Below are 17525 nucleotides of genomic sequence, written 5' to 3'. Positions count from 1 at the left end.
TTAATCATTTAATTGCTAATTCCCTCCATCTTTCTAGTCATGATAGAGGCTGCAGACAGACTTTCTGTGCTGCTTCATTCTAACTGGTATTTCCAGTGTTAATTTGCTACATCTCCCTTTTGCTAACTTTGACCCACAGCTAACTACATCTCTGTGAATTTTGCATGCACATGCATGCAGCCTTCTTACATGTATACAAACACACGGATTTTTAAGAAGGAGAAAAGATAAAACCTATAGCTCTATAAATCATGAAATAAAAAACGGATGGAACAGGGAAAGTGGAGATAATTTTGCAGGAATATGCCACAAAATGCCAGAATGTTTCTGTTTACTCACAACAGACCAGCTAGAGCAGGACTAGAACTGACATAACATGCACCCAAGCTCAAAACATGGATGTAATGATGTGCAGTGTTACAAACACAGAAGTCTAGTTAATGTAGTTAATTATGGCTTAACTTTGTAATTCCATCCATTTTGCATGCTTTGACATCAGAAAATGAGTGATTTCATGATATAACTTTAATCTGTTGAACTGACTAGGTCTTCTTACCTTTATTGAAAAACATGTATTTTTACTAAAACTGTCTTTGCTCTTTAGACTGATTTCAGTTGGGTATCATTTTTGTTAGCTTTTGTCTTCAAACTTCTTTCAATTAAAACTGTAGTCCACTGCTCTCCTCTTGACTACCAAGACAGTCATTTTTTCATAGAAGGTTATCAACTTGGTCAGGTGTGACTGTGACTGGCCCTTAGTGAATCTATTATGACTATTCCTGATGGCTTTCTTGCCCTTTATGTGCCTGGAAAAAGCTCCCAGTATTAGCTGCTCCATTACCTTCCCATGGATTGAGGTAAGTCTCACCACCCTGAATCCTACTTCCTACCTTTTTGAAGACAAGAGAGAAATTTGCTTTCCTCCAGTTCTCATACACTTTTCCCTGTTGCCATGATCGTTCAAATGTTATCAAGAGCGGAAAAATATAAGAAATCCATAATGAAAAACACTTAAAATATTATCAAGGCAAAATGAGAGATCAGCTGAATATGGTGTCAGTGGTATACAGGACAACTTTCAAGTACAACAAAATAAATTAAGAGTAAACTGAAATGTTAACATTATTTCTACAGATGCTAGAAAGAAACTGCCATTCTCCCTTCACAGCCTCTCCTCATGTGCTAAGTTTTTCTTTTCTGCTACCAACATGCCAAGAAGTATTTTGCTGACAAAAGATGCTAGTACTCAATTCCTCCTTTCTGATTCTCTGTTGAGAGCATCTCAGACGTTAAGCAATGCAAAATTTGCTCTCCTGTATTTTCCAAGGGTTTGCACTGTGTCCAAACAGAAAGAAAGCCTTATTACATTTCTACTTCTTTAGAAAATAACATAATTTTGATAAGAAAATCTCAAAAAATCCACAATTTTTATCTCCTGAAATGTTTGGATCTTAGAAAATGTATACTGCACACAGAGATTGAGCTCCTCAGTGATAACTTCTTCCTTGTCTTATGCCATCCTTGGCAAATTCCTTATCACAACAGTCAAGGAGTGCAGACTGGACAAGCTGTGGAAGGAAGGAATTCAATAAAAGAGGTGGGGATGGAATGTTATACAAGGGTCCTTGAACGTGAAAAGAAAGGAATATAATTTTGAAAACACTCAGAGAAATTGGGAAATCTTCCAGGCTCTCAGTAGGTGCCACCATGATCTTGGATTTGGAGAAAAAAAAGCCTTCTGAAGGAAAACTGTGATCAGTGCAAAAAGTCATTTTCTCTTGCTGTAAAATAACAGATCTGCAAGATGGGATTGCTAACTTCCTCACAAAACGGGATGAGATGAGAGTACTGGCACAAACCGGTACATCCAGAAATTAATTTAGGCACATTCAGAGGATGAGTTGTTCAGAAGAACCAGAAACTTCAAGGAGAGAGTTTTACAGGCTCTCAGACAAAACTAACTTGTAGTGAAAAGGACTCTTTGCAAGTAAAGAGCATCAACTAGGATGCTGTCTAAAAAATAGTTCTAGGTAAAACAAAAACATGGATGCCAGTATTGCTACTTCATTGTGGAAAGAGGGGAAGGATGCAAGTGCTGAGAATTCTTACTGAATGCAAGTGCATCTTTTACTCTACAATTTTTGTATCTCAAAAATATTTTAAAATCTAACAGAAAAAGCTTGTTCTTTACAGCTCTTGATTACATGTGGTCACATACTGGATAAAGTTTGGAAACATAGGTTATACTCGCATGGGGGTGGCTTAGTTGTAAAACAGTAAAGAAACACCGCCTGAGTATGAACAAGACTAAAAAGGCTTCTGTAAATTGAAAAGGGTTGCTTCCTAACAGATTAAGACAAGAATTTTCCACAAGGTGGGGGTATATGTAGCCTACATCTTTGCATATGAGCGCAGAGGCTTTGTAGCCATTTCTCGCTCGGCTGCTAAGAAAAGCCATAGGTCAAACAGGAATCAAACTAGTTTTACTACCTGCTTTTGGAAAGGGGTAGAAATAGGGAGGAACAGCTTGCACCCCTTGCAGTCCTTCTTCTGTATGCTCAGTTATCAGTCCTGCAGTTGTTGGCTGGCACACAAGAAACATGCCTCAGCCAGCAGGACCACATTGCCTTTTTGCGGTAAGAAAGAAAACATCTGGTAAGCATAATCTGTAAGAAGTGAGGGGAAGAAAATGGAATAACAAAGTATTTCTTATACCAGATCCACTGCCTATGTTAAATATCAGCAGAACGAGGAATATACATATATCCCACAACTTTGAGCAATCATCACATGTTTAAACATGGAGTTTAAGCCACATAGGAAAGAACTTCATCTTGATATATAGCATAGAAATTAAACCTATATACAAGTGCAGAGATGTATTAAGAAATTATCCATCACAGTGGTCATGGGTCTCTGAATCATAAAGTTAACAACACAAGTATGAAAAGTGAGATTTTTTAGGCTATATATTTATTAGAAGCAGTATTAATGTATGAATCCACCTTGGAAGAAAATAAGTGTCCTTGGGATGTTAGATTCTATCAGCCAAATTGAATGTCTGCATCAATGGCTCTCCCTAAAAGTCATAATTAGGTCATTAAAATATATTTAGAAAAATAGCCTGTAAAATAAAGTTAAAAAATACTCACCTTCATTTTATTTCATAGGTCACTGTTATACCATCTAATAAGATAATTAAAAACATGCAAGCAGCTGGTACTGAGGCTAAACAGATTAATGTAATAGTCTGTAGTCATATGTGCTGGCAAGGGGTTCACCTCTTTGGCGAGGAGAAGGTCAGCTGCCCTTGGGAAAGCAAGAGAAAGACAGTATTTCTACTTTCCAGTGGCACTGCATTGCAGATACTGAAACTACAGACCCACACCTATTTTTCTTTTCCTTTTGGCAAAGTCCAGCTAATCTGCACATCCAGAAAAGGCTTCAACCGTAGCAATAAAATAATACAGCAGAGTAGAGCTCAAATATTTTCCCCAGCTTTATGTTTTAAAGATGAGAGTTACTAAATGTGCAAATACTTTTTCAAATTTTTCTAATAGTGAACTTCAAATTTTGATAACACGGTTCTAGGAAAGAATTTCCATAGTATCTTCTTAAAAAAGCATCTTCTCAAGTATACACATACTTCCATCAGAGCCTCAAGACCAACCAGAAAATTCTCTGGTTGACCTGACACGATGCATTCAAACTCGCAGAATATTTAGAAATATATGTGCCAGTCACATGTGATTTCCATTTACATTATTTAAAAGCTTTATGACCTAGAGGGTAATGCTCACTCACTATCTGAACATAAGCAGCATTAAATCTGTGCTGTGACCAACACAAGAAAGATCTACAAACTCTAACGTGATGGGACCATATTAAAAACAAAACAAAAAAACCCACATACCATACAAATAGTTATGTGGCACTATAAATATATCAAAGGGTAACAAGCAGGCATCCTTTATTAATACACACACACACACACAGAGTCTTATACGAACAGTAGAACATAGTATAACCTTGTATTTTAAAATGAAGTGTTGAGATCAAGTAACAACCCCCTTCTGCCACTCCCATGTGTTTTTGTTGTTGTTGTTTGTTTTTGTGGTAAAAAGACCATGTTCTTAAGAGCACTTTCCAATTGCTAAAATTTGAGATTTTGCTATTGCAAAACACGCTCACATTTAAATATTTTTATACATTTGGAGTTGCCTCTTCCCCCAAACAAATTGTAAAGATACTGCTACTGAAAAAAACATAAAGCAGTTTTTGCTTCAGTGAAAATTGCCCATTCAATTTTGCATCTGGTAGCCTTCTGCAAGCATGACATCTACAATGATCCAATGACGGCTTTGCCTCTTTTAGAGTAAAAACCACTAGCCAATCTCTTTAATAAACTAGACTGAAACACAGTGGATAAACAAGACTATCATCAGTTTTATCAAATCAGTAATTTACTGAAACAATATTCACTGAGAATATCCTAAAATAAATAAAAATCCATAATGAGTCCTTAAAGAAATAACATATATTTACCATCGTTACATTTCAAGGTAGTTTAAGATTCCCCTTTTAGTCTTTCATAAGGTATCAGCTGCTCATTTTTACATAACATGCAGCCCAGAGCTGTAACTATCAACACACTATTCAACCCAACCAGCAAATTTACAGCCAGTCTCATTATATGATGGCAATTACTTGCCACTGAGCAGAAAATATTCATTTCACACCTTAAACACTGTAAATACTACTTAATAACGGTGCTGGCTTGGCAACTATTAAAAGCCAGAGGTTTCTTTTATATATACATATATATACATACATATGCACACACACAAACATATATACCGTACTATCATGCTTTATCATCTTGCCTCTAATTATAACAATAATACTCTGGCAGTGGTATATGGGACTTCTTCTAAAATATTAATTAACTTCAGTTTTCTAAGTTGAGCTGTAATCCTCTCTGACAGATTATTTTTCAGTGGAATTCATAGTCAATGTCATATTTATTATACGCACTTTGGACTAAGGAATATGGAGATATAAAGGCCAACTTTATTCTCCACTTACTTGTGGAGCACTAAGGATGGTTTGGCACACTGGAATAAGCTTACGACACTGTAAAGACTGCTCTAATTAGTTTGTAGTAACAAAGGGTAATATTCCAGAAGTGTTGACAAAACATAAGCATAAGACATTTGTCATACATGCCTAAGTCTTTTGAGTCCTGAGACTGATGGGTCAGTGCTAAGCACTGAATTTTCCAGCACTGCAATCATTTCCCATTAGATATTTTACCAAAACAATGCAAAGGAGATGCAGCACAATCTAGAGTCTGGTTGTCTTATACCTGATCAGTCTACACAATTCTATAGTGATACTGTCTCAGGCTGTGCAGCCTCCATCAATGAACCACAGACTGCCTAGACTGAAGGCCAAGGATTCACTGTGGTGCAATCTGATGGTAAATGGTGCCATCCTTTGTCCTCCCACTTACTCCTACGCATATATTCTAGTTGCTTGCCTCACTCTGGCACTGATCCTCATCCAAACATTTGGCAGGCTGACACCATGATCCAAATCAGCACAAACCTTGCCCTAGCTGCGCTAGTTCAGTCCTTTGGGACCAGCTCACCAACTCGAGTGCATGAGTGAAGAAGGGGTAGGATGACAGCGTTAGTACCCTGACCCCACAGCTTACTCTCATAGAACCAGAGCTGAAGCTGGCTTCTTCAAATTTTACTTTGGCAGGTACAACAGATGAAGCTCTTGAGTTAACCTTTAGATATGTCCTGGAATTAGTGACAGAGAAGAACTCTCAACTCCTTCCTTTTGCTAATCTGGCTAAATTTTGTTCTGCCTATTTTTTAGAGGCTGCGTCATGGACTGCTGTGGGTTAACTCTGGTAGGCAGCTGAGTGCCACACAGCCTCACACTCACTCCACCCCAGAGGGATGGGGGAAAGAATCGGAAAGGTAAAAGTGAGAAAACACTTGGGTTGAAATAAAGGCAGTTTAATAAGTAAAGCAAAAGCTGTGCCTGCAAGGAAGGCAAAATACAGAATTCATTCCCTACTTCCCATCGGCAGGCAGATGTTCAGCCATTTCCAGGGAAGTAGGGCTTAATCGCATGTAACAGTTACTTGGGAAGATAAACGCTGTAACTCTGAATGTCCCTGCCTCCTCCTCCTTTCCCCCATCTTTTATTGCTGAGGGTGATGCCATATGGTATGGGACATCACTTGGGTCAGCCTGGGTCAGCTGTGCTGGCTGTGTCCCCTCACAGCTTCTTGGGCACCTCCAGCCTCCTTGCTGGCAGGGCAGTGTGAGAAGCAGAAAAGTCCTTGGCTCTGTGTAAGCACTGCTCAGCAACAACTAAAACATTAGTGTGTTATCAACACTGTTTTCATCACAAATCCACAACACACAGCACTGTTTGAGCCACGAAGAAAATCCTATCTCTCCCACCCAAAACCAGCACATGGTCTCTGTATATAGGCTTCTCACCTGAAAAGCATGAAAATTATTCCGGGTGGTATTTTTGAGCCCTTTTTAAAAATTGTATATTGCAGGAGTTAGAAAATGCAAATGTGACAGAGAATTGAGCCAGGAACTTGAAATGGATCTGCTAACGTATTATTCTTAAAGTGAACATTCTAACTACCCTCAAAGGGTTTTGTATCACCCAAACTAGGTTTCATCAGAACTTAAATTAGAACAAAACATTTACTGGAACACAGCAAATTCGAAGGATTTGGCTGCCCTGGCCAACTGCATCCCTGCATTACTTTTCTTTTCCAATCTTGCTCTCAGACCAGAAGCTTTCTCTGGGTGTCTGAACTGCAACAAACTCTTTGTTGCTCCCTCTAGGTCCTTATGAAAAGTCTTGGGTGGTTTTACTCTGCTGGGCAGCTGAACTCCACCACAACTGCTCTCTCACTCCTCCCACCTCAAAGTAAAAAGGGGAGAAAATATGATAGACAGGGCTGAAGGGTTGAAATATGGACAGGGAGATCACTCAAAAGTCACCGTCATGGGCAAAACAGACTCATCATAGGGAGATCAGTATAAGTTATTGCCTATCACTAGCAGACTAGAGCAGTGAGAAACTAAAAAAGAACTAAAAACACCTTCCCCCCATCCACCCTCTTCTGTGTTTTCCCCCTGAGCAGCACAGGGGAACGGGGTATGTGAGCTGCAGTCAGTCCCTGATGCTTCATCTCCGCTGCTCGTTCATGGTCACTCCGTCCCTGCTCCACGTCAGGTCCCTCCCACGGGGTGCTGTCCTTCCTGAACTGATCCTGTGTGGGCTTCCCACAGGCAGCAGCTCTTCAAGAACTGCTCCCACATGGCTCCATACCATGGGGTCCATCCCCCAGGAGCAAACTGCTCCAGCATGGGTCCCCCATGGGTGGGCGGCAGATCCCCCCAGGCCCCCTGCTCCTGCGTGGGCTCCTCTCCACGGGCTGCAGCTCCGGCCCGGGTCCTGCTCCTGCGGGGGCTTCCCACAGGCTGCAGCCTCCTCCAGGCCACATCCACCTGCTCCACCGGGGGCTCCTCCACCCACGGGGGAGCTGCAGCGTGGAGATCTGCTCCATGTGGGACCCATGGGCTGCAGGGGGACAGCCTGCTCCACCAGGGGCCTCTCCATGGGCCACAGGGGAACTGCTGCTGCGTGCCTGGAGCACCTCGTGCCCTCCTGCTGCACTGACCTTGGGGGCTGCAGGGCTTGTTCTCACTCCTCTCTCCCAGCTGCTGTGGTGCAGCAGATTCTCCCTTTCCATTATCTGCTCTCCCAGAGGCACAACAAGTGATGCTCTTGGGCTCTGCTCTGGCCAGAGGCAGGTCCCTTTTGGAGCCTGCTGAAACTGTCTCTTATGTAACACGGGGCAGCTTCCAGGCTCTTCTCACCCCTGCAGTCTCCCTGCTGCTAAACCATTGCCACGTATACCCAATATACTTCCTTAAGACCGAGCTACTTGCTCTCTGCTTTCCACAGCAACCTCTCAAGCCTCCAGTCTGCAACAGGTTCTCCACTTGTGTCCCTACCAGCCACCCACCACCTGAAGGCTCCTCACGGAGCTCGTTGGCTCAAGAGCAGGAGATACTCCCCACCTAATCACAACCAGGACAAGGCAAACAGGCAGATTCCTCCTGCCTGCCTGGCCACAGTACTTCGAAGTACAGACTACAGCAGACTACAAAGAAAGAACGAAATAGATGCCATTAATCATAGTTTACTAAATGAATCCAAAATAATCTGATGGTAGGCTTGTTTTATTTTACCATACTTAAGCATCAAAATCAGATGAAGCAATTCTAGTTAGCACAAATCTTACTATTAATTTACCAGTCACAGGGACACAGATTCAGCATTTTCAGCAGAGGCAGTATTTTGCTGTCTGAAAGATGAAACTACGGATCTGATGATTACCCTTCTGTGCTTTAAAGTACAAGACATCCTCTGGTATTTACCCACGCAAAACTCAAGTTTAATGACAGTGCTGCAAAAAGTTCCACAGCACCATATTTCTTTTACTGGTATTTGCTAACAAGGGAATTGAAATATTAACTTACTGTCCAAAATCCTTAAAATTTAACAAATCCTGGTTTTGTTTGTTTTAATTGCAATAATGAACAAATAGAGTTCCATGTGGTCCATAGAACCAGTTATTTTGGAGAAAATCAGAAAGGCAACCCTGACTAGTTAAATATTTCAACATTTAGCTTAACTTCTATTTCAGGTAAAAATTCTACTTTACTACATATTTAAGCAAAAAAAAAAAAAAAAGGCTTACAGACAGCCAAAACTTTCATTAGTTAAGTGTTCTGAACAGCTTTCTGAAAAAAAAATAATCTAGAAAACAAGTTTTCCAGGTCATTACTTAATTTAACCCTTCATCTTCAGTCTATTGACTGGTGCAATTTAGAGCACATAATAGCCTTGCAATAGACAGACCTGTTCTTTTGTTTTAAATAGACTGTATTTATTACATTCAAACTTTTTAAAATTGGAAAATAAATACCAAAACTTACGAACCTATAAGAAATAAATGTTCCAGCAGAATCTGAAGTGTGGTGTGTGCTTCCATTTTCATTTGATCCACCTAATACAAAACAAAAAGAAGATGCCTTTGTTATAAGACAAATCATGGTAATAAATAATACAGCATCAGTAAGTATTGCACCTGATTTTACTGCACATGTTAATTTTAGTTTATGATAAAACTTACTTGGCAAATTCTCAATTCTGCATCTTTATATTCATACAGCTGGCCAGGTGGCTGGAAACAACTAGCCACCATGTTCAATTTAGAGCCTGAATATCCTGGAAATCTAAGATTTTATATTACTAGAAATTTTCATTGTGTCCCATGTGCCAGGAAAACTTGTCCTCCCAAGAACACGTCCCCAGTGATATCTTAGATATTTTTTTTATTTTAATGACAGAGTTGTGTGAAAGGTGGTTAGTTTTATTTATTTTTATTTTTAATTGAAAAAACAAACAAACAAACAACAAAACAGCTCAGATTAATTGAGTCTATATTTGTAATTAGTAATTCCAGACTGACAAATTCAGAACCATAACACCTGATATTTTAAAAGTATGAAATGTATGAAATGCCATTCTTCACTCCACTCCTCACTCATTTAGAATGAACAACTGTTGGCAAAAAACTTCTCTTACTATTATTATAATGAACACTTCCACATTGAGAAAAGAAGTTAATCTTTTATGAGATGAGGTCCAGAAGAGGAACAGAGAAGAGAATGAGAAATGGAAACCTATGGAACTGAAAAGAATATTCATGTTTATTTCTACAACTTTGGCTGCATTTGCATGCTCTGTTTTCCTGACTGCAGTTCTGGAGGTTTTAAAATTGAGAGTGGAAAGTCAAACTGAAAAGGAAAATTAATTCACAATGCTAAGTTCATATCCTGAAAAAGGTCTTTTGGAACTCTTTTAAAGGACAGCAACCTTTGTGAAGCATGGCATTTTTCATCTTTCTAATAAACTATTTGTCCTGCCTAAAGGGTCTACTGGGCTCTGTGAAGAAAACCAGAATTTTGGTGAAAAAAAGCTTCTTTTTCATCAGGATCCAACCATGAACATTTGGTGGGATCTGCTACATCCACTAAGATTAAAATGACACCCCAGGAGTCAGCTGTCCCTCACAAACTACTCTGCTTGTACTATTCTTTGTTCTGAAGCACTCTCCCAGAAGAAAACAACAATTTCCTGTCTTTAAACAACCACTGCAATTCTTCATCATTCTTAATTGTACGCCCACTGTTAACAAATCTCATATTCAGACAAGTTATTGTTACTTTTTGAGAGCCACTTTGGCTGCTCCATCTTAGCTGCAGCTATCAAAGCTGGATAGGAGCAGGTACATCAAGCTCTCATAGAGAGGATTTAGTGGAGTGTTGCTTTTTTTGTTGCTATTGTTGGATTTTGTTTGTTGTTTTCCTGCTCTATCCCTTTTAAGACAAATATATCTGTTAATAATATCCTGAATGAAGATTTAGATGCTTGTTATTTAAAGTGATAAAAATGACAATGCAAAGTGAGAAGTATTCATTTGACTTAAAAGAGGATTCCTTAGATTTCACCTACTGTTATCTGAAAGTCTTTCTAGCAAATCCTGGTAAGCTTTCATAGTCAACAATTTACGAGAACAAATGGGACAGGTGCTTCACTAACTAATGACAATAAGCTGTGGGAATCCATGCCCTGGATCACCTCTCCGCAGGCAAGTTTCAGTTAGCCTTGCTTTTGAAAGGTACGGTGAACTCCCAGTGGAAAACAGAGATTACTTGTATAGTCAGTGATAACGATGCAAGTTTCTGATAAAATTAGGTTGCATACCAAAGGGTTATGAATGCAAGATTCATGATGTTGGTAACTGAACTTGTGGTCTACTTCAAAAATGCTAACTGATTCCACATCATATTAATCTTTAGATCCTGAGACTCAAAAATGGGAAGAAGGACTCTGCTGAAGAAAGAGAGGATGCTACCTCAACCCTGCCCTGCACCTCCTGAAAATGATTCCAAACTTCAAATGCAATAGCTGGTGGAAAGAGAAAAAAAAAAAAAAAGTAAATCTCATCATACTTGCGGAGGCAAGAGAGGGGAAACAACCAGTACCATAACAAGCATTGGTAACAAAGTAAGTAAGTACCCAGCTTTCAGCACTAGAGGCACTAGAGGAGTCATTGGTTTTAATACAATAGTAAAACAAGGCAGTCCCTTCAAAGGGACTGAAAGTCATCTGAATACCTTGCTGCTGTACTAACTGAGAAAGTCCCTGTCCTGGGAATGATCAATGTTTCTCCTGAAATAATTCTTTTGCTGTGTTTTAGTTAAGTCTTATATTGTGCATGGAGACTGAGGGCTAAAGGGATCTGGGACTCTGGTGGGTGGGAGCTGGTACTTCTGGACACAGACGGAATCTGTTTCTGGAGAATCTGCATCACTTGGAATTGATGCTTTTACTAAACAGTCAAAAAAGAACATTTTAAATGCCAGCTTCTTTGGATTTCAGAGATACAAGGAGAAGGATTTGTATAAATTGTACACTTATTAGGGTACTAGATTCACACAGAATGCACAGACTTGTCACCTGCAGCAACTTTTTTTGTAAGAACGTGTTTGAGACTATAGACAGAGCATAAAATAGATGAACCCAGAATAAAGAGGAAGCCAAATACATTTTCTGAATATTATCTGAAAACCACATGTAGAAACTGTAACAAGGAGAAACCAAATTTAAATATACACACTGTTTTTATATTTTTATTTTTAAAAAGATTACTATGCTTGTAGTATAACCTCATCTCAAACAAAAGCTTTGTTAAGGTGCAAGGCACAGCCCCCAGTTAAAGCAATAAGAAGAAACTGGATAGCACTGCAGAGCCCTTCATTTCAAGAGCAAGAAGATGCTCTGGGTACCTACCAGGCACAACGAGCACCTTGAGCATGTGCTCAACAAGAGTGAAAAAGCATGTGAAGAACCATGGAGAGATCAGAGATTGCTCAATCATCTCCTTCGTTACCTCTCTGAAAACAGCTATCTCGTGCAAGATGCAAAAATTCAGCACACGACTCTTTACGGAAAAGAGCTGGGAAACATATCACAAACAGTGGTGGGTCTACTAAGACAAGAAGCTTGAGTGAAATTCCCTTCATCTATGGCTATATTCCTAACTTTTGTAAATAACTCTAAATCCTTGTCTTTTGAATATATGTTTTGATACTGAGAAAATTTTCATATCTATCCATATGTATGTATGTACACATGTGTATACACATGCACGCATGACTGCTTGTGGGTACACAACGCATATGCATCTATTTATATAGTGATAAACTATTTACCAATCTTGTGTCAACTGTGGAAGGGTTTTATAGCTGTCAGTTTCAGAATTGGTGGTAAAAGCGTTCCTACTTAGGAAATCAAACTGTGCATTCCTCTGCTCACAAGTATCAGAATAGATATAGATCTCTTTGCTGACAAGTTTGCACTCTGCTTAATATTTTCTTTGTATTCTTATCAAAGTTTAAAATCTTGTTTAAAAACAAAATTTATTTAACCATTGTGAAAATTCAAGTTCAGGCTGATATAAAACACCCAATAATTAATGCAGTGTTTTATGATTAAAGACAAGGAAAATTTTAACACAAATACATGCTTGCAGTCTAAGGTTGTCAGTTCTTACAACATTACTTCCAAATTTCATGCTATATTCATTTTCAGCATATTTAAAGCTTAATAATTTAATGATTTATCCAATTTTAATTTATACTTTCAAAACCACTTTGAACAATCTGAGGTGCCACTGGAGATCATAACAGTGGTCCTGGTTAAGTCAAATAATAATTATAGCGCTTTCACTTTAAAGATGAGATTATTTTTAATTATTGAGTGAAGTACTTGAGGTACCATACTTATATAATTACGCTACTCATTAAATGGTTATTGAAAGCTGAAATGTAATTTTAATGACAGCTACCTATTTTTCTTTGCACACTTTATAGATGACAGATCAGTCAGGAATTCTAGTTTGCTCAAAAATCCTTGCAGCTGCACTGGTTCTTTCAGGTGTAAAACAATTAAGCCATGCTTATTTTAAAACTTTAAAGATTTTTTTTCGTTAGATGATGTTTGTATAATATGTAGAAACTAGTAAAAACAGAACAATAATGTATGGATATTTTTCTTCTTCACAATAGCATCAAAATTCTAGTCCTAATCTATATACAGTTCAAACAATATCCCTGAAAAACTAGTGACAATACAAATATGGAAGAATGATTTTAGTCAAAATGCATTCCTCACATAATGCAAACAAAAAAAAAAATTGCTTAACAGATTGCAGACCTTTATTGTGAGTATAAAGGGGTAATCAACATACAATAAGCATTTTACTATGCATTAAAACTATATATAATGCCACGAGACTCCTTTGCTTTTTGTAACACCAAGGTTCACAACTCTTCAAACATAAAATTCCTTCATACTATTTACTCCACAGATACATATTCATCAAACTGATCTGCATAAAATTTACTTTAATATGTAAGAATCTCTGACAATTGACACCACGGAGTTTTAGTCTCAGAAATGAGCACCTAAAGACTTACGATCTGTATTTTAATTCTTTATGTGCAATGTTTGAAATTCAACATATCTGTTCATTGTTCCAAAGGCCAGTATCGTGTTCAAATTAAGCTTTCCTTTTTCACAGTGAAAACCAAACAGAAGAGTAAATTTGTTTCATTAACAATATTAAAGCAAAGATTTCTGAGTTCGCTGTATGGGGAAAAGGCAATAAAGTTTTGAAGAGGGAAAAACTGCTTTGTTCCTTCAATCCCCTAGTTGAAATTAATTATAGCAAATGTTTATGAAAACATCTGTTCCATACAGTTATAAATTCTTAATTTTAGCATGGGCGATTCCAGGCTCCTCTATTATTTTGAAAGAGAGCAGCCTGACAATTGAAAGGTTTACAAAGGAACAGACTATTTGCATTTCTACAGCACCAAATATGCAGTTTGGAAAGTCTTCGGGATCTCCGCAGCAAAGAAAAAATAAATAAAATACAAGACGACTAAGATTACTGAAGCTTTCTGATTTGGGTCCACCGACAGACCAGAATGGCAGTGGGAGAAGACAAAATAAAAATAAAAGGAAAACTAATCCCAAAACATAAGGCAAATTAAGATTTGACTACATAAACTAGACCTTTAAAAAGTAAAACACAGCAGAATTATTGATTTCTCTGCTATGTATTTTGATAGATTTCCTAGCAATAAAGGAGCAATGCACAAGGCATTGCTTTATCATGTCAACAGAGGGTGCTGGAGAGTTTAAGATGACTCGGTCGATGCTCCAGCTCTGAAGCTCAATCGTTTGTACAATAAGCCTTACGCTACAAACGATCTTTCGGACTTTTTACATAACACCCCTGCAACTACAGTGTTAAATTCAATTTGCACCAAATAAGCTTTTAAAATGATTAAATGGAGCAAGCTCGAAGCAGTGTACAGAAACTGAAAATAATGCCTTTAGCTAAAGAATTAAGTGCACTGCACTTCTGATATTTATAAAATAATTATTAGTCTGGAAAGTTGAAGAACATTTCACTCTGTGCAAGTTGTTGAAGTTTTCTGAAATAAATATGTCAAAACTTTTTGGTGAGCAGGATTTCAGGTACAAACCTGACTCTATCCCTTGCTTCAAATGCATTTAGCGTTAGATACATATTTTCAATGCACATGTTGCCTGCTACAGATTTCTTTGTAGCATTTCAGTTCCAACTACTGTGCCCTAAAATATCGTATTTTTCCAGGAATTAAACAAAAAATGATAACAGACTGTGCAGATAATTAACTGTGAGACTTTACCATTAGGTAAAAAGTCTTACACAGGGTGAAATACTTCACTTGTTTATGCTTCAGTATTAATATGAGAAAAATATACGAAGCATTAATGGTGTTTTTTTCCCCTCTACACTTATGCAAGTTAGGAAAGGAACACAAATGTAGAACACAATAGAGTACCCGCACAAATGCTAATTTTGCAATAGTGAAAGCTGGTGACATTTGAAAGTAAGCAAGCAACGCTGACACAAAGGTGCAAAATCAAAGCCTGTTTTAGCCCTACAGAAAGGCAGCAGAACAGTCGAACAATATGATAGGCAGACACATTGGTTTGCAGTTAGGAACAAAAACTTCTGGAGATAATAAGAGTACCTTGTATTGCATGTTGCTCGAACCCAGTCAAATCCAGTGTCTTTTGGATTGCTGATTTATGACAATCAAGTGGCATCTTCTATGATCTTTGCATAAGAAATCACAATTGCATATGTGTATACGCATATATGAGTAAACTCTTCGTATTCTCCAGGCAAAATCTGTTTGAAATAATTTTATCTATGCACTTCAGTTTAAATTAAGGCACACAAAAATAAGAGGGTTTCCATTTTAAGTGAAACTGATTCCAAGTGTTCACGAATCTTAATACCAACTCTGTCATTAGGTTAGCCCGCACATTCACATACCGCTTTTCCACATGCAAATATATGTGTGAAAAAGTGTAGATGGGAAAACATATATATATAAGTCTAAGTGACTGATTTCAAAATTAGAATGTAGCACTAGTGTTTAAGATATACAGACCCTTGCAGATGAATTTAAAATAAAATACAATATTATAATATATATTCAAAACACTTATTTTTACATTTTATTTCCTGAATAAGCTTCTGTGTTTACTAAAATAGGCTGAACTATAATTTCAACTGTACTATAATGTACTTTAAAACCAATAAAATACATAAAATAAGGAATTTTACTCTAGTACCACTGAATTAATGCACAGGAATGCTTGAGGAGAATTCTCAGGTGATTGCTATGTACTAATACCTTAAATAATTTACATCTGGAGGTGCTTTAATATAATGTGTTTGAGCATGATGGGATGACCAAATTTATCTGTGGTGATATTAGTGATAAAAACTCTTCAGAAAAAGCAGGTAACATGGAAAAATAGCTTATTTCCCATTCTGTAGAAACCATATAATACTAGCTTATACATGTACAAGCAAATGCAACTTCCACTTAAGTTGGTAGGCATTTAATCCAGTAATGCCCGTTTTGAATTTATTACCAGCAGCAATAAGACTGGTAAAAGAAAAAGAAAAAATCCACATAAGGTAAAAATGTGCTTTTTTTTTTTTTTTTTTTCCCAGTCTTTGTTTTCTCTAATGCACCTGTGTTTTTTCCAAGCGTGTATTAGGCCTAATTCTGTTCATATGCTCAGTTCTACAGTTTGTATCCGTTACTTAACTTTGCTGACCATTTACATTACATAATTTAAACAACATCCTAGGTCATCATCAAATGTGACTCAGACTCCAGAATAATATATGAACATTTTAATGTAGTCTAGTCAAAGTGGATACTCTATACCTAATAAATAATATAATCCCTAACTTCAATAAATTCTTTAAGAGCATATGCTGGTAAAAAAAAAAAAAAAAAAAAAAAAAAAAAAAAAAAAAAAGGCAAATCAGCAAATCTAGCAAAACATAGAATTGAGTAATACACATAACTAGAGATGAGTACCACAATTAGACTTTGCACCGAAAGAAAAATCTTAGAAGTAGCCTGGAATCATCGCTAGGAACTTGTATTCCATGATATAGAAATGCCGAGTGACTTATCACTTGCTTCCAGAAGAATTTAGCTAATTTTAACTTATAAACAGCCTAAAAAGGCATTTGAGCTATAAATTGCAATAATCTAAAGATGGCAAGAGGCAATAAACATGAGTTAATGACTCAGCATCCTCCTGAGATAGCACTGGTCATACAGCTTTGCTTAATCTTAGACACGCACAATCAGTGTAAAAAGGTGGTCTCCAGAGACCATTTACACTGAGAATAAGAAAAACATACCACCTCTTTATATGTTTGAAGGCTACTATTGTCCTTTAATTTACTTCAATTACATCCTATTTTTAACCACATTTGTATCTTATAGACAAATGCAATCCTTCTGTTTAGGATAATAAATCATATGTAAGCATGGCTTGATTTTTATATTCAAAAGTGGTAATGCATATTCCATTGAGTCTAGGAAAAAAATTGAGCCAAAAAAGATTGAGTGGAAGTTTTCTAACACTGCTGTTTTGCCAAGATTAAATGATAGTATAAGACAAACGAGAAGGGATTAAGTGCTCTTTTATTGAAACAGAATTGCCCTTTCAACATGAAGCTAGCTTTTCAGCTGAAAAGAACAGGTTTATCAGGACAAAGGCCAGCCAGCCAGGAAGCACTTGGTAGTGACATGCAGCATCACCTCCTGCAGTGTGTTAGGTGGTCTCATGATAAACGGGACCAGAGGTTAAAAAAGTGCAAGAGCACTTCTCTGGTTGCTTTCTTTGCTCTTTCTTATTAAAGGAAGCTACTATCGCAGGCTGGTGACTGGCAGCGCTACTGATGG

General features: G+C 37.6%; 1 protein-coding gene across 8 annotated transcripts in view; it reads right to left on the bottom strand.

Annotated features, from left to right (window-relative positions):
• Positions 1–17525, bottom strand: part of TBC1D5 (TBC1 domain family member 5) — a 317118-nt gene that overhangs the window by 153472 nt on the left and 146121 nt on the right. For all 8 annotated transcript variants that reach the window (XM_072033495.1, XM_072033494.1, XM_038173782.2 and 5 more), the window contains one exon: positions 9055–9121. In XM_072033495.1, the coding sequence (XP_071889596.1) occupies positions 9055–9121 (67 nt within the window). The remainder of the gene's footprint in view (positions 1–9054; positions 9122–17525) is intronic.

Source organism: Anas platyrhynchos, chromosome 2, assembly GCF_047663525.1.
Source record: "Anas platyrhynchos isolate ZD024472 breed Pekin duck chromosome 2, IASCAAS_PekinDuck_T2T, whole genome shotgun sequence".
NCBI classification, from domain to species: domain Eukaryota; kingdom Metazoa; phylum Chordata; class Aves; order Anseriformes; family Anatidae; genus Anas; species Anas platyrhynchos.
This window is presented reverse-complemented; position numbering and strand designations above follow the sequence as displayed.